The sequence below is a fragment of the Podarcis bocagei genome (genome assembly GCF_964188305.1).
Source record: "Podarcis bocagei genome assembly, chromosome: 1".
Taxonomy (NCBI): Eukaryota; Metazoa; Chordata; class Lepidosauria; order Squamata; family Lacertidae; genus Podarcis; species Podarcis bocagei.
Window position 1 is genome coordinate 33,256,673 of NC_138125.1, and position 21,079 is coordinate 33,277,751.

Genomic DNA, 21,079 nt, shown 5'->3' on the forward strand with positions numbered 1-21,079 from the left:
GATTCCATTGGCCAAGCTCAAAGATCGGGCGGGGTTCGATGGTTGAGCTGGAGGTGGGCGGGGCGCCTTTTGGCAGGTGGTCGCTGGCAGAATGGCGGCGGTGACTGCGGCTCGGGGGTCTCAGGGAGGGCGGCGCCTCTGGCTCGGGGTGAGACTGCATGCTGGAGTGGGAGCGGCCCCGAAAGAGACTGGGGTGGGGGGAATGGGGAGGGCTCCTTTTGGGGGTTTCGGGTCCGCGGGAGGCGGGAGATCTTGCCCCTTCCTCCATTTCAACTGCCCTCCTGAATACTCCCAAGCACGCATACGGGCGAGCGGGCAGGGGGATAATTTACACACACCCCCGGAATAGCCCCTGGAGTGGGATCGACTCTCGTCCCACCGCACTCGCTCCGCCCCCCTTGCAAAAGGCGATGAAATCTGGCTTGCGAAGGGGATCGCTTCGCAGGAGCCAGCGAACTTCAGCCTTGAGTGGGTGGACCCGCTTGCTTTCTCACGTGCGAAGCGAGGGTACACTCGGGATTTCTGAAAGGCGAAGGTGCAATCGCTCCCCTTTGCTTTCAGTTATCCCTGAGTGTACATAAGCCGCCTCAGGACATCGCAAAGCGTGTTGTAGGATCAGACCGGGATCCATGCAGGCAGGAGCCCATTGCAAGAAGAATCCCACGGAAAACTGGCTGGTGGGCTTATCTTCTGCCCACCCTTGCTTTTGATTGTACTTCTCCAAAGTCTAAAACACTGTTGAATGTATGCAGTGCACGCTGGTCTATGCCTATTTACCTGGAGGCTAGTTCTGCTAAATTCCTCCGTAGTAAGTGTGCATAGCCGCCTTGAACACACACCGCTCTGTGATTATGGGGACAAGTACATGCAGGGATCCGTTCATACATGACAGTTCAACTCTCTAATTGCCTTGCAGAGTATTTGCTTGTTTATTTGTCAATTGCAACCCTGGGACAACCCCAAAGCGACTTACAACCCGAGTAAACCTGTCTCACTACAGAATTAACATATGTGTTGTAGATCTTAATTAACCACAAGTTGTATTTGAAATGACTATTGAATTGGTTACTGCCCTCTACAACTGTGTGACATGCTGTAGTTCCAAATGAAATGCACAATGGAAAATCTTGCAGGTTCTTTACTACGGTCTCATCTATGGAGCTTGAAAGAGACAGTGCAGAAGTTTGGAGAAGGGGAAAAAAGGCATAAACCTTTTTGGCTTTCTATGACAAATGGATACAGGGCCCTCGCTGGGAGTCCAGGCAGGGGGGTACAGCTGTATCAGGCCCAGACTTTGAGTTCTGTCAGGGAACTGCCATCAGAGCATCAGGTGGTGGAGGGACTCAGGCAGGATGAAAGAGACTCAACTGCTGAAGCAGGGACCAGCAGGGGGAGGAGTGATTCTCTGAGGGAATGTGAGCAGGAGGGAGGGCTCAGGGACGCTTCCAGCGAAAATAGTGGGGAGGTATCTGAGTCTCACATAGGGAGACCCATACCTCGCAGGAAACTGTCACGCCGTGAGTCCAGGAGACGCGTTTCCGTTAAGGAACTTCTTTGCTGGAAACGCTTCCGCAGGCAGCCACTGTCGGACTCTACTAGTGACTAGAGCAGACATGTCTGAGGAGCTCCGTCACACACAGAGGTTTGTGGGGGCACACAAACTCTGAGGGAGCACGTTTTCACGCACAAGCAGCTAATCAAACCCTCACAGCAGTCCGACAGTCTTTGTACGCTGCCTGTGCAAGAGAAGGCATCATGAGCGAACCAACCGGAACCGGAGGAGCAGGGGCTGGAGCTGGTCCAAGCTTGGAAGATAGATACCGAGCGTTGGAGGTTCAACTGGCCCTGCAGACGGCGAGGCTGGAGGAGAGAAGGGCTCAGGATGCAGACAAGAAGGGGAGAGCCACTCAATTCCCCAGAAAGGTACCAGGATTGGTGCAGAAATTTGGGGGGGACCCCAAGGACTACCATGCTTTTAGGACAGAGATGCAATATGCCCTTAATGTGCAGTTCGATGAGTTCCCTGATGAGGAATCGCGAGTTGCTTTTGTAATTGGGCATCTTGAGAAAGGGGCTAGAGACTGGGTTCGACCCCTAATGGCAACGCACAATGACATACTAAAGGACACAATGAAGTTCTTTCGTGCAATGGATATCATGTTTTCCAGCGATATTGAGGAAGGGGTGGTGCGCAGACAGCTAATGGCTTGTAAGCAGGGGAGTCGATCTGTCCGTGAATATTGGACTGAGTTTACCATGCTGATTCACAGACTGAGTTGGGATTTATCGGCGGCACCCGTTCAAATGCTATTTGAAGAAGGTCTTTCTTCGGGGGTGAAAGACGAGCTGGCACGGAGCCCCAGGGCGGAGTCTATGGATCAGCTGACCAAATCTGCGCTGACCATAGGAGCGCGGCAGGAGGCAAGAGCCTTGGAGAGGCGGGAAGGGAGAGGGGAACGTTGGAAGGAGTTCCGCATTCCAGACATTCCTGAGCCAGCTTTCCCGCCGGCAGAGCCGATGGAAATCGGAACAGCGCGCGCGCGCGCATTTTCAAAAACCAGCGAGGGAGCTAAGAAGGAGGGAAAGGGCCCCCGGAAATGCTATCTCTGCCAACAGCCAGGCCACTTTGCCAGAGTCTGCCCCCAGAGGAAGGAATGGCAAGGGATGGTGGGAGCTGTTGAGGGGGGAGAAGAAGGGGGAGAGGAGCAGGTAAAAGCCAACGCCTGGTTGCCACAATTGGGGCACTGCAGCCAGGCCAAAGAGCAGTGAAAGTGCCCGTGCCAGAAGCTCCTCGACCTGCTCTAGTGATTGAAGTGTCGCTAGAGCTGCAGAATGGGCACCCCCTAAAAATAAAGGCGCTATTGGACTCAGGCAGCTCCTGCAATTTTATGAGCAAGGAGTTTGCTGCTGAACACCAGATACAGACCATCCCTTTAAGCAACCCCCTGCAGGTGACCACGATTGATGGCAGGGAGTTGTTGGGAGGAGGAGTCCGCTTGCAGACTGTCCCAATGATAATGAGGGTGGCAAGGCACACAGAACTGATAGCGTTTAATGTGGCCACCCTGGGAGGCGCTCCCATTATTTTGGGAATGAGCTGGCTAGCTCTACATGATCCGCTGGTTGGCTGGCATCAAAGAGTGGTGTCCTTTGGTTCAGCACATGGCCTAGAACACTGCAAAGGGGAGAAGGGTTCCGTAGGGGTCCAAGCCACCCTAGCAGGGACTGAAGTAATGGGGAAGGTGAAGGTACCACCACAGTATGCAGATCTCAGCGACGTGTTCAGTGAGAAGGAAGCTGACCAACTACCACCTCATAGACCCTTTGATTGTCAGATCAATTTACTCCCTGGAGCACAGCTTCCCGTGGGCAAGGTGTATGCCATGTCAGACAGGGAAATGCAGGAGTTGCGAGGGTTCATTGACAAGAACCTGAAGAGAGGCTTCATCAGAGAGTCCAAAGCAGCAGGGGGGAGCCCAGTGTTCTTTGTGGACAAAAAAAATGCGGACAAGCCGAGACTTGTATGTGATTTTAGGCGGCTGAATGCAGTGACTGAACCGGTGGCGTTCCCTATGCCCAGAATTGATGATATTTTGAACATGGTGAGGAAGGGAAAGATTTTCACAAAGCTGGATCTAAGGGGGGCGTACAACCTGATACGCATAAGGAAAGGGGATGAATGGAAAACCACCATGTTTACCCCTTTGGGGGCGTTTGAATACCTCGTTATGCCATTTGGATTACAAGCAGGCTCCGCGTGTTTTCAATCTTTTATGAACCACGTGCTGGGCCCTTTGCTCTACAAGAATTGCGTTGCCTTTCTAGATGATGTGTTGGTGTATTCTGAGAATGAGGAGCAACATGTGAGAGACGTCAGAGAAGTGTTGAGCAGACTGCAAGCCAACAGGCTGTGGGTCAAACTGGAGAAGTGTCGGTTCCATACCAAGGAGGTGGAATTCCTGGGGTACCGCCTGTCAGACAAGGGATTGGCCATGGATCCCGGCAAGGTACAGGCAGTGCTGGAATGGAAAACACCCAAAACCAAGAAGGATGTGCAGAGGTTCCTAGGGTTTGGAAACTTTTATCGTAAGTTCATCCGCAACTTCGCCCATCTGACGGCGCCCATCACTGACTGTCTCAGCAGTAAGAAGAAGTTTGTATGGACGGCGGAGGCGGAGCGAGCGTTTGAGGAACTGAAAAGGGCCTTCGCCTCTGAAGAACAACTTCTGCATGTGGATTTACGAAAGAAGCTAAGGGTGGAAACAGACGCATCTGACAGAGCCATAGGGGCGGTGCTTCTTCTGCAGCCGGGGAAGGAGGAGTCGGAGTGGCGTCCGTGTGCCTTCTTCTCGCGGAAGCTGAACAAATCCGAGAGGAACTACACGGTGTACGACCGAGAACTGCTTGCTATTCATGAGGCGTTCCGGAGATGGAGGCATCTGCTGGTTGGTGCACAACATAAAGTGCAAGTGTGCACGGACCATAAAAATCTAGAGTACTGGAGAACGGCGCGAGTGCTCAACCAAAGGCAGTTGAGATGGGCCCAAGAGTTCTCCAAATTTAACTTTGAGATTTGTTATGTGCCAGGCCCAGAGAATGTTAGGGCGGACGCTCTCTCACGCAAACCTGAATATTTGGAGGGGGAGGGAGCACCCGAAGAAACCCATATCATTCCAGAGGACCGCTGGGTGTGTGGGGCGACTTTGGTGGGGCAAAGGGAATTGGTAGAGGGTACGGTGCAGGATGCATACGCCCAGGGGAAACTCAGGGATCTCAGAGGGGAGGAAGACAAACCCGGTGGTTTTGAGGAGAGAAATGGGGCATTGTATTATAAGGGAGCGTTATATATACCTGAAGGGGAATTGAGGGAGAAAGTACTCAAGCAGCTGCACGATAGCCCCACAGCAGGGCACTTTGGGCAACACAAAACCATGTGGCTGGTTACCAGGGAATTTTGGTGGCCCAAGGTCAGGGAAGATGTGCGGGAGTATGTGAGAGGGTGTGAACAATGCCAAAGAGCCAAGGGGGAGAGGCAGGCGCCGGCTGGTTTATTAGAACCACTGCCCACACCTGAGAGACCGTGGGAAGCAGTGGCAATAGATTTCATGACTGATCTGCCAAGGTCTAGAGGGAAAACAGCCATCATGGTTGTAGTAGACCTGTTAACTAAAATGGCCCACTTCATAGCCTGCTCACATGCGGTTACAGCAGAAGAAACCGCCAAATTGTTTGTAGAGAATGTGTTTAGGTTGCATGGCGCCCCCTTGAGGGTGGTTTCAGACCGAGGGAAACAATTTACTTCCAGGTTCTGGAGGAAGCTCATGAGCTTACTGCATGTAGAGGTTAATTTCTCGACGGCCCGTCATCCTGAAACCAACGGGCAGGCGGAAAGAGCAAATGGGGTTCTCCAACAATATTTGAGGTGTTATGTTAATGACAGGGAGAATGATTGGGTGGAGAAGCTGGCGTTGGCAGAATTTGCCTACAACAATGCAGAGAACGTGTCCACGGGGATGAGCCCCTTTTTGGCCAATCACGGGTGCCATCCCAGAGCCTTCCCAGGGGGGGAGGGGGAGAACTGGAGCGTTCCAGCTGCAGAACAGTTCGTGGAAGAAATGGAAGCGATCCATCGCCAGCTCCAACTCAACTTAAACAGGGCTAAGGAGGAATATAAGAGGCAAGCAGACAAAAACAGAAGGGAAGGTGAAAGCATCAGGGTGGGGGACCAGGTGTGGCTGTCTACCCAAGGGTTGCCATTCAAAGGAGGTTGTAAGAAATTAAGACCCAAAAGGCTGGGTCCATTTGAAGTCATACAGCAGGTCAATCCAGTGGCTTTCAGGCTCCGGTTACCGAACCACATGAAGCTGCACCCAGTTTTTCACAGGTCGTTGCTGTCACCGTATAGAGGAGACAGTGAGGGGAGGGTCACTAGGGGACCAGCAATGGAGGAGAAGGAACACAGCTACCATGTAGCAGAGATCCTCGATTCCAGGTGGAAGGGAGATCAAGTAGAGTATTTGGTAATGTGGGAAGGGGAACCGGAGTCGGAAAACACCTGGGTTAGGGCAGAGGATGTCAATGACGAGGTTTTAATAGAGACTTTTCATCAGAGGTTCCCACGTAAACCTCAGCCTGTAGCGAGGTTCCGAAGGGAATACTTTGCCACCACCGACGAGGAAGAGGAGTTGGAGGGGTTCCCAGATTCTGAAGAGGAGGAGGATTCAGCTGGCCAGGACGACGATCGATGGAGAGAATTGTTCGAGACGTCAGAAGATGAGGAAGATTCGTTTCGGGGTTTTAGCCCTTCACCTCCCAGGGGGGAGGAATTGGGAGGGGGTGAGGGGGGCCCTGGAGGGGAAGTGGATGTCAGGGAACTGCCATCAGAGCATCAGGTGGTGGAGGGACTCAGGCAGGATGAAAGAGACTCAACTGCTGAAGCAGGGACCAGCAGGGGGAGGAGTGATTCTCTGAGGGAATGTGAGCAGGAGGGAGGGCTCAGGGACGCTTCCAGCGAAAATAGTGGGGAGGTATCTGAGTCTCACATAGGGAGACCCATACCTCGCAGGAAACTGTCACGCCGTGAGTCCAGGAGACGCGTTTCCGTTAAGGAACTTCTTTGCTGGAAACGCTTCCGCAGGCAGCCACTGTCGGACTCTACTAGTGACTAGAGCAGACATGTCTGAGGAGCTCCGTCACACACAGAGGTTTGTGGGGGCACACAAACTCTGAGGGAGCACGTTTTCACGCACAAGCAGCTAATCAAACCCTCACAAGTTCCTTTAAACATAAAATAATCTCTTGCCCTTGTAGAACAAAAGCAAAATGTGCAAGGAACGTTTGAAGGAATTGCTTTGTGAGATAGGAGCCTGCTCACTCATTGGCTAAAACTCTGAAAGGTAGGAAGTCAGAGCTGTGATTAATGAGTGCTGTGGAGAAACTTAGTCGTGCAAACCCAAGGGAATATTTGCAAATGGCTTAAAAGTACATAGGAAGTTCCTTCTCCTGACAATTTTGAAGGAGCTTCCTGCAGCAAATCCAAATCCGTGCCTTGGTTTCCGAACATTTTGGAAGTCGAATGGATTCCGTTTGACTTCCAAGGTACCACTGTATATCCATATCTCAGGTGAGTATGAATCATGGTTGAGAAGCCAAGCCATCATATTTATTATGGACTTTTAAATTTACAATTGAAAAGATTTCAGATGAACAAAATAAAGTGAGAAAAAGGAAAAGAAAAGGTGCATAAAAATACAAAAACCCCTATAATTCTATACATATATAACACAAAGGTCTATAAATGAAATTATTATTCCAATACATATACATTTATTTATAACCTACTATATTTTTATGAATGCTTTCCAAATAGCAATATTTGTCTATATGCAGTCTATGTCTATAAGCTCTCCATTTGTATTTTGCAATAGTTGTCATCTCTTCTATCACTATCAGTATTTTAGCAGTAGTGAGGGTGCAGAGAATCTATTTATGTTGACCAGTTGTCAAATTCCAAGTCGTAGATAGATAATTTAAAATAATATTATCCTCTGACAATGCTAGCTTCCCCCCCAAGGGTAATATTTATACAGTCTAGTACTTTCCCCCGAAACCTCATAAGCATAAATGTATGTTTCAAATAAGAATTATTCTTATTACATCTCATATTTATCATGAATGTCTAAAAACTGAAGGCTTGGCTTGCATGGATTGAAACAAGCCTCTCTACCCTTTCCTTTTGGGTGGGATTCAACTAATGAGTTTCATCAGCAGAAGCTCTGGGCAAGGACTTTCCTTCCCGTACACCACTCGATGCCACCTGAAATTGGCTTGTGGAGGGGGGAGGGGTTCAAGAGAACTCCTGCAACAGTGCACAGGGGAGCAGAGGGGGGATAATTTTGTCTGGCAAGCCAAAATGCTTGCCCTAACAGAAGAAGAAGAAGAAGAGTTTGGATTTGATATCCCGCCTTTCACTCCCTTTAAGGAGTCTCAAAGTGGCCAACATTCTCCTTTCCCTTCCTCCCCCACAACAAACACTCTGTGAGGTGAGTGGGGCTGAGAGAGGCTGAGAAGTGTGACTGGCCCAAGGTCACCCAGCAGCTGCATGTGGAGCAGCGGAGACGCGAACCCGGTTCCCCAGATTACGAGACTACCGCTCTTAACCACTACACCACACTGGTGGTGAACAATCACCGTAGCATGATGTTGAATTTCTTCCACAGAAATGCATCTTGCGCCTGCATTTGTGGGTTGTTCTCTGTCTGCAACTCAGGATTTGCTTGTCCTTTGTGTACAGGAATTGTAATGATCTGATGCTGTACATAGTCTTACAAAAAAGTCTTCCTGTTACATCGTTTCTAGATATAATTTTGGGGGACTAGATATAGGAACATTTTGTCTTAAACATTTCATTCATCGTTCTAAAGGAAATGACTTCATAATCCATTCCCCGCAACCTAGATATTTTCTATTTATTTGGGGAGAAAGCCAAAAGAAAAAAGAGACTTTGGGAAAAACAGAAAAACATTCTCCCCCGCCCCTCAATTTTCCCAGTCTTTTTTCAGGGCCTTCATTTCTCCATGTTTGTCAGGCATATTAATACTTATTTGTGGCCCCAGTTCAGTCCTTGGCGCTGTACTTCACCTGCAAAAGAGAACACAAATTTGCATATGACACAAAGCAATAGTAAATTATGGCAGTTTGAAAATGAATACGTCGACTGTTCCTGGCACAGCCTTGGGTGAATTTAGGATAGCTGAATTTCTTCACAGAAAATTGTAGCTGTGCTGCTGAGTAAGTTCTGTGTTCCTGTTTTTTCCATCTTGTAGATCCAGAGGAAGGCAAATTGGCATTTTTCATCCTCCTATTCATCTTCAGTGGTGAGTTGGTTTCTTCCAAAATAAAGTTTCAGTTGCAAGCATATTGGCTTTAAACAATCTTGTGGATTGCAAATTCTCAACCCACTTTTCTGGCAGTATTCATTAACTTTGGTTGCAGATAAATGTGGATAAATGACTGCAGCTCCGTGAAGAGAATTAGAGGGAGAGAAAGGAAAAAAGAATTGATACTTAATCCTTATGTTAAGTATGTGGAAGAGTTTAGCTTGATTGGTATTTCAGCATTCAGATAAACTCTGGCACTGACCAACCCTTTGTATTCTGCAGCCAACAACCAAGCTGTTCATTGATGGCAAATTTGTTGATTCCAAAAGTAATGAATGGATTGATATTCACAACCCAGTAAGTAAACTTCCTTTTTCTTTTGTGCTACTCTTCTTTGAGGCAGGAAAGGGTTGGATTGTGCAGTTGACCAGTGTAAGAAGGAAGAGGCACTCAAGAGCAACACTTTAAAATGGAATCGCTTCAGTAGTCTGAATTCCACAGCTGTCTTTAGCTTGAAATTTAAAACGTCTTTCTGCATGAGCTGTCATGTGGTCCAGTTTTTCACCGACAGAGGAATAAAGTTGTTTGGCTGGAACTTAAAGCAGTTACCTTAGAGCAGTGGCAAGGACATGTGGTCCTCTGGATGTCGCTGGACTACAACTCCCATCATCCCTGACTATTGACCATTCTGACTGGGGCTGATGAGAGTTGACAGTAACATCCAGAAGGCTATGAGTTCCCCATCCCTGGCTTAAGATTTCAGACACTAAGTGTAGGTACATAATCACTGACATTATTTTGCTTAATGTACTCCTGAGTCCTCCTAGTGGGGCAAACTACAACAGATTTTATGTGGAGGCTAGTCTGGCAATTTTAAAGCCATGTGTCCCTGTGGTGATATCGCCCCTTTTAAGACTGGTTTGTGGGAATGGGTTAGAACCTCAAAAATAATGAGCTTGCATACAGATGTCTCCTGTTAAGGCTTCAAGGACAGTGTCACAAGGTACAGTAAGTGGGGTGGAAGAGGTAAACACCCACGGTCTAAGTTCCCATAAAACCTGGATTGGTGGGATCTCTCCACAGCCAGCCAGCGGTCAGCATTTATTTGGGCTTTTGACAGCATCTTGCTCAGACTATTGAGATTTAAATGTAAGCGCTTATGTTAATTCGCTGGATAAGGTTGTGCTTAATGTTTTCTTACTTTCTGGGCTATTTTAATCTGTGTAATTATTGGGAGTTTTTCTCTCTTGTAAAGTTTTGTTTTAGTAAAGTCGACCAAGGCAGATTGGGCCCAATTAGCAGACCCCAACAGTCTGTGTATGATTTAATAAAATTTGGTCTGGTCTGAGTTCCTGAACCCTTTAATTTTCACCACGTTTTTCAGAGCAAGGGTCATCTACCACAATCCCTAAGTTAAATCCCTGATTGTCAGACATGAGTTCATGTGCTGTTAGCAAAGCATGCTGCATTCCTTTTCCTCCCCTGCAGATCTATTCAGAGACGTGGCAACTTTGCAGCTGAGACTCAAACGTTTGCTATTCATCCCCATCTTGGATTCTCAAGAAATCCTATTTCTATATATTAGAGATGACACCCTTCCTTGATTAGTGCCTTCAAAGAAGAAGGTTCATAATCAGCTAAGCATTTTCTGTTTGCACAGGACATGGAAGTCTGTTGCAGCAGATTTGGAGCCATTTTACTTATTGTTTCCGGGTTCTGGTTGTCCCAACCCTTGTAATGGGTATTGTGCAGAGAAATAATAAACTTCCATCCCAGCTGTCATGGACTGCAGGAATGGCCACAGCATTCTACCACTCCCTGCACGTCAGGGGTTAGGATTGCTCAGTTTATCATGAATTTAAGGCCGTAAACTTAAATATCCTTACTTGGGAGAGTGACCCACTGAAATTGAGGTTGGGCTGGACTGGACTTTGCAACTAGCTCCTAGAAGATAATTAGTTGGCCCTGAAATTTAGCCACAATCTGTGGATTCCTATGTTAAGGCAATCCTGAGTCGGTGGCACATTTATAATGACCATTTTTTGGTGTTACTATTCTAACAGGCCACCAACGAAGTGGTTGGTCGTGTCCCCAAAGCTACACAAAGTGAGATGGAAGCAGCAGTGGCTTCGTGCAAGAAATCTCTACCGAACTGGGCTGAGACATCCATTCTGAGTCGGCAGCAAGTCTTCTTGCGATACCAACAGCTCATCAAAGACAATCTGGTGAGGAACTGGACTGACCAGATTGTGTGTGTTTTGAACAGTTATTTTTAAACTGTGGGTCCTGATAATGTTATTGATTTATTCTTGTAAAATGCTTTGTGGTGGGGTTTTTTCTTCAATCAGGCGTTATACTAATTTTATTATTTATTTAATAAAATTAGTATAACGCCTGATTGAAAGACAATAATTTTATAGCCCTTGGCCCTTGGCTATAAAATGGGAATTAAGATAGCCTTCCCTGCAAAATCGTTACAGAAATGAGCAAAATAAAGTGTACAAGCCTCTTCTCACATTAAATAATTTTACCCTGTTCAGGAGGTATGTTATCTTGCTCTACATAGAGTTCATAGCCTGCCTAGAAACAGGATGAAGTGAACTGTAGTCCTTGAAACCTATGCCAGAATAACATTATTAGTCTTTAAGACTACTTCTTCTTCTTTTGCAAAGTTGCATTTTATTCTCATTCTGAGTGATCCAAATGACCCATCCACGAGCTGCGTACAGCCAGGAATAAGATGGGAGCAAGGTGGTGATTACTCATGTGCAGAGTGGCTTTTCCCTACTATTGCACTTGGCCTCCTGCAGCACAGTAAATCTTGCTTCTTGCCTTCTGGTTCAGTAGATGAGCTTTATTTCCACCTTTGTTGAGTTTCCCTTTTCTCGGTTTCAGGAATTCTCATTACCTTTTCTTTTCTTTTTTTTAATCACCAGAAAGAAATTTCAAAACTGATCACCTTAGAGCAAGGGAAGACCCTGGCTGATGCTGAGGGAGATGTGTTTCGAGGCCTCCGTAAGCTGCCGGCACCTCTTGCTGTACATAGAAAATGGCTTTTCACGGGCTGAGGGAAGAGCAGAATACTTCTGAGTACTAGACGTTCTAGGGCCTTTGGAGGGATAGCCCCTTCTGTAACCTTCCAAGAAGGAATTCTAAGTATTCTGTGAATTTTAAACAACACTTCTGCTTTTTTCGCTTTGTATATTTCGAGTATATTCTGAAATGCTAAGAGCTTTGTTTTCCTTTCTGATATCTTTCTGATAATACTGACAGTATTCCTTTATGCTAGAATCCCGTTACCATACTTCCTGTCTCCATTTGGACATGAATCCACCTCACCCGTTAATTATCTGAATCAAAGTAATTCTCAAGCAGCTGCCTATCCCTGTTGGAATAAGGAGTATTTCTGGATGGTGGTGATTGTATTGTATGAGTTATAGTGAAGGAGCTGGAAAAGCTAACCAGGTTGTGAGGACATTGAAAAGACTGCAGGGGTCAGCAAACCTTTGCAGCAAGGGGCCAGTCCACTGTCTCTCAGACCTTGTGAGGGGCCAGACTATATTTTTTTGGGGGGGTGAACCAATTCCTATGCCCCACAAATAACCCAGAGATGCATTTTAAGTAAAAGCATACATTCTGCTCCTGTAAAAAGACCAGGCAGGCCCCACAAATAACCCAGAGAGGCATTTTAAATAAAAGCACACATTCTACTCATGTAAAAACACGCTGATTCCTGGACCGCCCAAGGGCCAGATTTAGAAGGCGATTGGCCGGATCCAGCCCCTGGGCCTTAGTTTACCTACCTATAGAAAAGAGCATTTCCAGGGGCATTTGGAAACTGAGAAGTCCCTGTTCTTTGTTGCAGAGGTCGTTGAACATGCTTGTAGTGTGACATCCCTTATGCTGGGCGAGACCCTTCCCTCCATCACTAAAGATATGGACACTTACACCTACCGCTTGCCTCTGGGAGTGTGCGCAGGCATAGCACCTTTCAATTTCCCAGCCATGATTCCTCTCTGGATGTTTCCCATGGCCATGGTGTGCGGGAACACTTTCTTGATGAAGCCTTCCGAGCGGGTGCCGGGAGCCCTCATGTTTCTTGCAAAGCTGCTGCAGGATGCTGGAGCCCCTGATGGAACACTGAACATCATCCACGGACAACACGCAGGTAATTCCAGGGGAGGCTCGCCTGGCGCCATTCATTACAAAATGTTTAAGGCAAAAACATTCCTCTTATTCCAGGCCTTTGGCTAATTAAACAACCCATAAACTGGGGAGGGGGAATTGCTTTTGTTTGTTACGGTGTTCTGCATTTTTGTGTTTTTGTATTGTAAACGGCCCTGTGATCCTCAGATGAAAGGCAGTATAGAAATTTAATAAAAAGCTAATAATAACAATAACAAATGCAGGGCAGGCCTCCAAGGCTGTAGTGTAGGGGCAGAGTGGGGTTGATAGCATGTCGATATCATGCAGGCAGGGGTGTGCTATATAGCCAAGATTGGGTGCTTGTGTTCTCTTTTAGCTGTTTAAAAATACAGTGGTGCCTCGCAAGACGAAAAGAATCCGTTCTGTGATTCTCTTCGTCTAGCGGTTTTTTCGTCTTGCGAAGCAAGCCCATTGAAGGATTAGCGGATTAGCGCTTTTAGCTGCTTTTAGCGGCTTATCTGCTGATTGGATCAGCTGATAAGCGGCTTAGCGGCTTAGAAAAAGGGGGGGAGGGGAAAAAACCAGCAGGAACTCGCAAGACATTTTCGTCTTGCGAAGCAAGCCCATAGGAAATTCGTTTTGCGAAGCACCTCCAAAACGGAAAACTCTTTCGTCTAGCGAGTTTTCCGTCTTGCGAGGCATTTGTCTTGCGGGGCACCACTGTAAGCGCCTTCTCCATCTTTCCCACTTTGATCCTGGTAATCACAGGTGCAAATTCCCCACTCCTTCAAGAGGTATGCCTTGAAAGGCTAGAAAGAAATCTCCCCCTTTTACCACTCTTGGTCTTCCCTATTTGCAAGTGTGACCAGGTTATTTGCTTGTCCAGATCATGTGTTTGTGTAGTGATCTGGGAACAAGGAAGGTGTGAGGGTTGGTGAGCCAAGTAGAGAGCCCAAATGGGAGAGTGTTTTTGTTTTAAGGATGTTCTGTGAGAACATTGGAGTGTGAGAGAGGGAGAAATCTGGTTAATTTTTTTTTTAATGTATTTTTATTAAAGTTTTTCTTGATTTACAAAAGTATGTGCAATGTCTCTCTCTCTCTCTCTCTCTCTCTCTCTCTCTCTCTCTCTCTCTCTCTCGTTTCCCCCCCCCCCCAAATGTAACATTTTTACAAATCAGTTTCATTTGTTGAGACATTAGGGAGAAAAGGGGGAAAGAGGTGGGGGGAGGGGTGACGATGTTTCTATTTTACTTAATATATGTAGGGAGAAATTTGGTTTATTTGTTTAGGTTATTGTTACCACAGCACAAAGATGGAGAGCTCTTCGGTGATGAGATATAATGAACAGTGTTTTGTTTTTCTTTTCTTTTTTCAGCCGTGAATTTTATTTGTGATCACCCTGATATCAAAGCAATCAGCTTTGTAGGATCTAATCAGGCTGGAGAATATATCTATGAAAGGGGTTCCAAGAACGGCAAGAGAGTGCAGGCCAATATGGTAAAACTCCGCATAATACACCACTTGACATCTCTGTTTATAGGATAGTTGTTGATGATCCTGGAAAAAATCTATAATTTTAATGTCCTGAATTGTATTTCTGAAGTTCTGATGTTACAGTCAAAAAGGACAAACTTCAAAGTCATTTTAAGTATGGTTAACACGAAACCTTTAAATACTCCATATATTCAGGAGCACTTAATTATCTAGCAGAAAATCTCAAAAAACTTTTTGTGACACCTTGCACCTTTTTTCGTTCTGATTTTACATTGGTGTAACAGCCACATTTTCCTTGAAGGTCTGGGACCATTTAAGCTGATGTTTGAAGATTACTGTTGCTTAATATATATATATTCAGCTTTTTTTTTAATAAAAAAAGTACATTTCATTCTAGGGAGCCAAGAACCATGGAGTAGTGATGCCAGATGCCAATAAGGAGAACACCCTGAATCAGTTGGTTGGAGCAGCTTTTGGAGCAGCTGGGCAACGTTGCATGGCATTATCCACAGCAGTCTTGGTGGGAGAGGCTCGGAACTGGCTGCCCGAACTGGTGGAGAGAGCCAAGAAGCTGCGAGTTAATGCAGGTGCTGGTGCATTTGTTTTAATCCAATCCAATTTCTGCAGATCTAGAAAAAGAGTGGGCAACCTGTCGCCTCCCAGATGTTGTTGGGCTCCACACATGCGGGCAACACATGGAGAGCCACAGGTTGTCTAATCTAGAGCATTAGAATGTGTGTTGTAATGTGCTTGTTAAAGGCTCATTTTTGGAGCCGTGAAGATGATCAGTGCAACTTCTGTCCATTAAATTGTTCCTCTCAAGTGTCTAATAAATTTGCTTTCTTTGTGGGGTCAGTCGCTGCTTTTTCATAATGTAATAAGATCTCGGAACGCTCATTGCATTTAACCTTATAATAAAAACCATGTTCACTTTATGGAACTTCACTGCCTTGTCACCAAAATTAAGAGTTGCATAGCTGGCTAGCTAATTACTTAGCTACGCTGAAAAGGATCAGAATATATGGCACTATTAAAATAAACCTGTGACTGAAGCTAAAGAGCACAGTTAGCCTTGGATGGGCTAGACATGTAGCAGTGTTACAAGGCTGCATCATGAGGACCATGTTTAATTTCCTATGTTGACATTGCTTGCTTTATTGCTTGATTTTTGTTAGGTGTTTAAAAAGAAGAGTTTAGGATTTGAGCAGGTTTTGTGTCTTGTCATAGGAGACCAGCCTGGAGCAGATCTGGGGCCGCTGATCAGTCCCCAGGCCAAAGAGCGTGTCTGTCAACTGATTGACAGTGGAGCAAAGGAGGGAGCTAGCATCCTTCTTGATGGACGAAATATCAGAGTGAAAGGTTTTGAAAATGGCAATTTTGTTGGACCGACAATCCTTGCGAAGGTCAAGGTGAGCTGATGTACTGATCAGCAGGTGCAAATTAAAACACCTTAAAACTAAGGAAGACATGAACATTGATCCAGCATGTTCCAAGAGGTAGCCTTCCCTTTGGTCTTCAAAAGACTGGTGTTGGCCCACAGCTATATTTTGTGCCATAGTGAAATGTTGCAAATGTCCCGATATTGAAGTGAGCTGTGGCTAGAATGTGGAATGGTAGTCAAAAAGTGGTGAAGTTCAAGAATGATGTTTGGTGGATATATGGGAATGGATGGATAAGGAATAATAAAGGCTGGAATGCACTGGAGAGCCTTTCCCTGAATAAAAAAAATGGTAAATTGGCACATTTTTGAATGCCTTAGATGTGACTGGCATTTGAACAATTGTGCAACATGGCATTTATTGGTTGTATCTGATGTTTCAATGTGCCTTTCAAATGTTTATGTTTGTGAAGCATCTTGCGAGGCAATATGCTCTAAGATGGGATAAAATCTGTTTAATAAATGAATACTTTTCACTGGGGTCATTGTAGGGGTCACAAGACTACAACACATTTTGCAACCTCACTTCATTCCGTCCTGCCAGTCCACTGTGAAGTTGTTGAGAGAAGAATCCCATTTCCCCCCTTTCCATTGTTCATCTACATTTCTTGCCTACTGAGTATATTCAGACCTCACCATTCTTGCTTTTTGTTGGTTTCCTCCCCAACCCCCTGCATTAGGTGGTGGTTGTCTTTTTTATGTACTTCTGCAAACCTTGGGGTTCTCCCCTCCCAAGCTTGGTGATAGCCTCCTTCTTGTTTCTTAGTCTCCCCGTCTGGTTACAATCCTGGCAACAGTCACTATCCGAGTTCAATATTGGAGGGAGGGATGATAGCCTAGAGTGGTAGCCATTTCATCAAAAGGAACAGAAGGGTCCTTTGGGGTGATGACCTGTGAAGGAAAAGGATGTTTCTGTGTTAAGTGTCAGAAACAAGATTTCTGCAGAATCTGACGTGCGGTACAATTAAAAGTTGCTTCTTTCTTGACAGCCCAATATGACCTGCTATAAGGAGGAAATCTTTGGACCAGTTCTAGTGGTTCTGGAAGCAGACAGTCTGAATGAAGCCATTGAAATAATCAATAAAAATCCTTATGGGAATGGAACAGCCATCTTTACCACCAATGGTGCCACTGCTCGGAAGTACTCTCACTTAGTAGATGTTGGGCAGGTATGTCAAGGTTGAGGTTCGTGCTGAACAGCTCAGGATACTGTTTTAGCTCCATCATAGCTCCATGACAGAGCAGATGCTCTACATCCAGACTGTCCCACATTCCATCTTTAGCATCTTTTAGTGAAAAGATTGTTGGATAGCAGGGTTGGGAAATTCACTCTCCAACACTAAAGGTGCAAGAACCTTGTCCTCTTTCCTGTGTGGCCTTTCATACTGAGAGATCGCCATCTGAATGTAATACACTTGCCCCATTTTCCCTTTGTGGAGCCATTTGCCATGCTACCAACGAGATACTGAAGGCTATTTTATTAACGAACTGAGGACCAAACTGATGCTGAATGCATTACTGCATTCAACGTGCAAGTTTTTTAAAATGCAAAAGCTTTCTCCTTCTCTTCTTTTTTGGCCCTGAGGTTACAAAGTAAGAAACTGCTCAGTGCTTACCCAGTGAGACTATAGCAGAGCATTGATTTGAATCCAGGTTACCTTGAGCCTAGCCTGACTCTTTTTGGATTTATTTGTGCATTTTCTTTGATTTATAATAAAATTATCAATTTTGGCTTTGCTTTAGATTGGTGTGAATGTTCCAATTCCAGTGCCTTTGCCAATGTTCTCCTTCACTGGCTCTCGCGGGTCTTTCAGGGGGGACACCAATTTCTACGGCAAACAGGTAATCCATTAAGGTTTTATTTTTATATATATATATATATATATATATATATATATATATGCTTTCGTAGATTTTCACGGGTACAGGAATGTAGGTTTTGGTGTCTTCGGGTGTCTTCCCGTGTAAGAGTTGGGGTGTCTAGGCGACGTTTCGACGAGGTCTCACTCGTCATCTTCAGGCTGGTGCTTTCGGCTTCTTGTTACTAGAACAGAGCAGGATCTCAGTGTTTGAGTTCCTATAAATACTGTTGAGGGGGTGTGGTGTATAGCCTCCAACGTTCTGGGCAGATAGGAAGTTCCTAGGTTAATGTGCCTTTTCTTCTTTTGTTCATTAATTACTTGAGGGATATCTTGAGTGATTACTTGAGTGATATTCTGAGTACCACTTAGGAGGGTCATTAGGTGTGGATTAGTTGCTAAAGCTTTCGTGTCTTGACCTCTTGACCTTGTGAAGAGTTTTTCTGAGAAGATGGCTGTACTGCACTTAGTTGTGCTCTGGCTAAAATCCAGTTAGAAAACCAAGGGGTCTATGAAATACCCTGCAAAGTCTGCCCAGCCACGTACATTGGACAAACAAACAGACGAATAAATGCACGTATCGCAGAACACAAGAATGCCGTCAAAAAAGAAGAAAAAACTTCCTCTCTTTACCAACACATGAAAGAAACAGGACACGAAATTAATTTTGCAGATTCCAAATTGCTCTTTAACATGGAACATCACCACAAGAGAATAATCATGGAAGCCATCGAGATAGAGAAACACCCTCACAACATGAACAAGCGTGACGACACGTCCCGCCTGCCAGACATCTGGAAATTAGCCCTCCCCACAAAAACCGACACCAGAACCAGAGGCACACAGAACGCCATCTCCAATCAACCACACCAGACCCAAACCCAGACCCTCTCCACAGATAAATTACAGACACCATCCAGTAGCCAAACCATAGTGGCACCTCCGGATGCTGCACCCCCCTGCAATCCCTACACAGATCTGGCTGGCACAGGGCACAAAACCACAGCTCGCCCCTATACACGAAGCCAAGCCAGAGCACAACTAAGTGCAGTACAGCCATCTTCTCAGAAAAACTCTTCACAAGGTCAAGAGGTCAAGACACGAAAGCTTTAGCAACTAATCCACACCTAATGACCCTCCTAAGTGGTACTCAGAATATCACTCAAGTAATCACTCAAGATATCCCTCAAGTAATTAATGAACAAAAGAAGAAAAGGCACATTAACCTAGGAACTTCCTATCTGCCCAGAACGTTGGAGGCTATACACCACACCCCCTCAACAGTATTTATAGGAACTCAAACACTGAGATCCTGCTCTGTTCTAGTAACAAGAAGCCGAAAGCACCAGCCTGAAGATGACGAGTGAGACCTCGTCGAAACGTCGCCTAGACACCCCAACTCTTACACGGGAAGACACCCGAAGACACCAAAACCTACATATATATATATATATATATATATATATATATATATATATATATATATAATGATGCATGCTGCAGCAAGCCAGGAGGAGCCAAGGAGGGAAGAAAAACTTGTAAGAGATAGACAGAGGGAAGGCTTATCAGCATGCTGTATTTCTGACAAGAGAAAATGAGCAGGAAAATATATTTTGCCTTGTGGCACGTGTGAAGAACCTATAGCACTCCAGATGTTGCTAGACAACAACTCTTAATTATTCCTGACCATGGGCCATGCTGCCTGGGGTTGATAAATTTGGAGTCCAACAAAGTCAAAAGGACTGCAGGTTCCCCTGCAGCCTTATGGTTAAAACTAAAACCAGCGACTCTGCAGCACAAACTGATATGAACATCTGACTCTTTGTCTCTTTCAGGGGGTACATTTCTACACACAGCTGAAGACAATCACTTCTCAGTGGAAGGAGGAAGATGCTACTGATGCCAAGCCTGCCGTCGTTATGCCAACCATGGGGAACTAAAGCACCTTGTTAAATTTGCTCAAGATGCTGCTGAAAGTATTCTTCACCCACTGATGCAAGCTGCTCTTGGATATTCCCTGTTGCCATTGTTGCCCTAGAAATAACAAAGATTGCTTCATTTCAGGCTCTGCATTTAAAATCAAATTGGCCAGGGCCCTTTAACACAAAATTTTTATTTTTTTCATCTACATACTGGCTAACCCAAGGTATTTTCTTTAATTGTAGAGAAAATAATCTGTTGTGTATAAACAGACAAAATCAGCTTCTTTTGTCCCACTCATGCAACCCAGTGCTGAGAACCCAGACTTTATTTTTCATGGGATGTTAGTTTTTAAGAATCAATTGCTGCTGTTACTGCTGTTTCTCTGTTCACAGCTGGTATGTCCTGCTGTCAGAATCCAATTCAGCTTTCCCCCGCAATAAACTTTGGATACTTCAGAGAAACAGATTTACTCATTACAGGATTGAGCAGTAAATGTGCAGGTACTCGACTTTAAAAAGTAGTCTCCAAGAATCTCACACATAGGAAATAGCTGTTGCAAAGAGACAGTGAAACCTTACCAGTGGGAACTTTAGTTCCCATGATGCATGGAAACAGCATGCAAGCTGCTTTAAAGCAGACAGATTTTCTACCTTAACACAGCAATGTGCCTATACCTTATTTATGCACTAAATATTTTTGGAACCAAAACATGTGTGATCTTTGCTTCTGGGGCTGCTAGACCATCATGGTGTCAAAAATAATAAGCCTTCATAAAGATGCAATTGGTTCTATCAGTCTAGCTTTCACTGGGATATTACTTCCCATTACACTAGTGCAAAGGAGAATTGTCGATTCTAGGGCTATTTAAAGGCAGTCCTGCATAGTGGGAGTACATGCAACTTGAGATGACACCTTGAATTGCACAGCAATGTGATCTGCATAGGTTAGCTGTGCGTGATGCAGTCATGTGATAGGGAGGGATAAACTATCTGGCTTCATAGGGATGTTAGTGGCATAAAAAAACATGCTCAAAGTCCTTTCTTCCACTTTGAAACCATGCAGTGATTTTTTAAGTTGTCTACTGAAACAAATTGGACTCATTTGATATTCTGCCTTTTGTAACCAGCAAGCGCTTAAACTGAAAATGGTAATGAATAATTGAATTGATTAATACTCTGTATGTTGTGTCTTACATTGGTGTTAATCATGAATAAATGGCTATTAAATTCAAAATCCTTCTGATTTTCTTCAGGAAAACAATCTAATAGCACAAATCCCCTTGAACCCATTGACTTCAGCAAGCTAAAACTTTGTATTGAATTAAGGCAAAAATCAGAAAG

The 21,079-nt window shown here is 45.3% G+C and overlaps 1 protein-coding gene across 1 annotated transcript; it reads left to right on the forward strand.

Annotated features, from left to right (window-relative positions):
- Positions 1-11: 11 nt before the first annotated feature.
- Positions 12-20,972, forward strand: ALDH6A1 (aldehyde dehydrogenase 6 family member A1). The gene is made up of 12 exons (XM_081208978.1): positions 12-148; positions 8,826-8,876; positions 9,162-9,236; positions 10,943-11,104; positions 11,816-11,894; positions 12,745-13,047; positions 14,401-14,522; positions 14,917-15,106; positions 15,747-15,928; positions 16,947-17,126; positions 17,701-17,799; positions 19,652-20,972. The coding sequence occupies exons 1-12, from the start codon at positions 92-94 to the stop codon at positions 19,754-19,756; spliced, it is 1,605 nt and encodes a 534-aa protein (XP_081065104.1). The 5' UTR covers positions 12-91; the 3' UTR covers positions 19,757-20,972.
- The last annotated feature ends 107 nt before the right edge of the window (positions 20,973-21,079 follow it).

What these genes read in the sequence shown, in the direction of transcription:
- ALDH6A1 (XM_081208978.1), top strand. Translation starts at nt 92, where the DNA reads ATGGCGGCGGTGACTGCGGCTCGGGGGTCTCAGGGAGGGCGGCGCCTC. An exon ending in CATCCACGGACAACACGCAG is followed by an intron (nt 13,048 to 14,400) that starts GTAATTCCAGGG and finishes TTCTTTTTTCAG; the next exon opens with CCGTGAATTTTATTTGTGAT. An exon ending in ACTTAGTAGATGTTGGGCAG is followed by an intron (nt 17,127 to 17,700) that starts GTATGTCAAGGT and finishes GCTTTGCTTTAG; the next exon opens with ATTGGTGTGAATGTTCCAAT.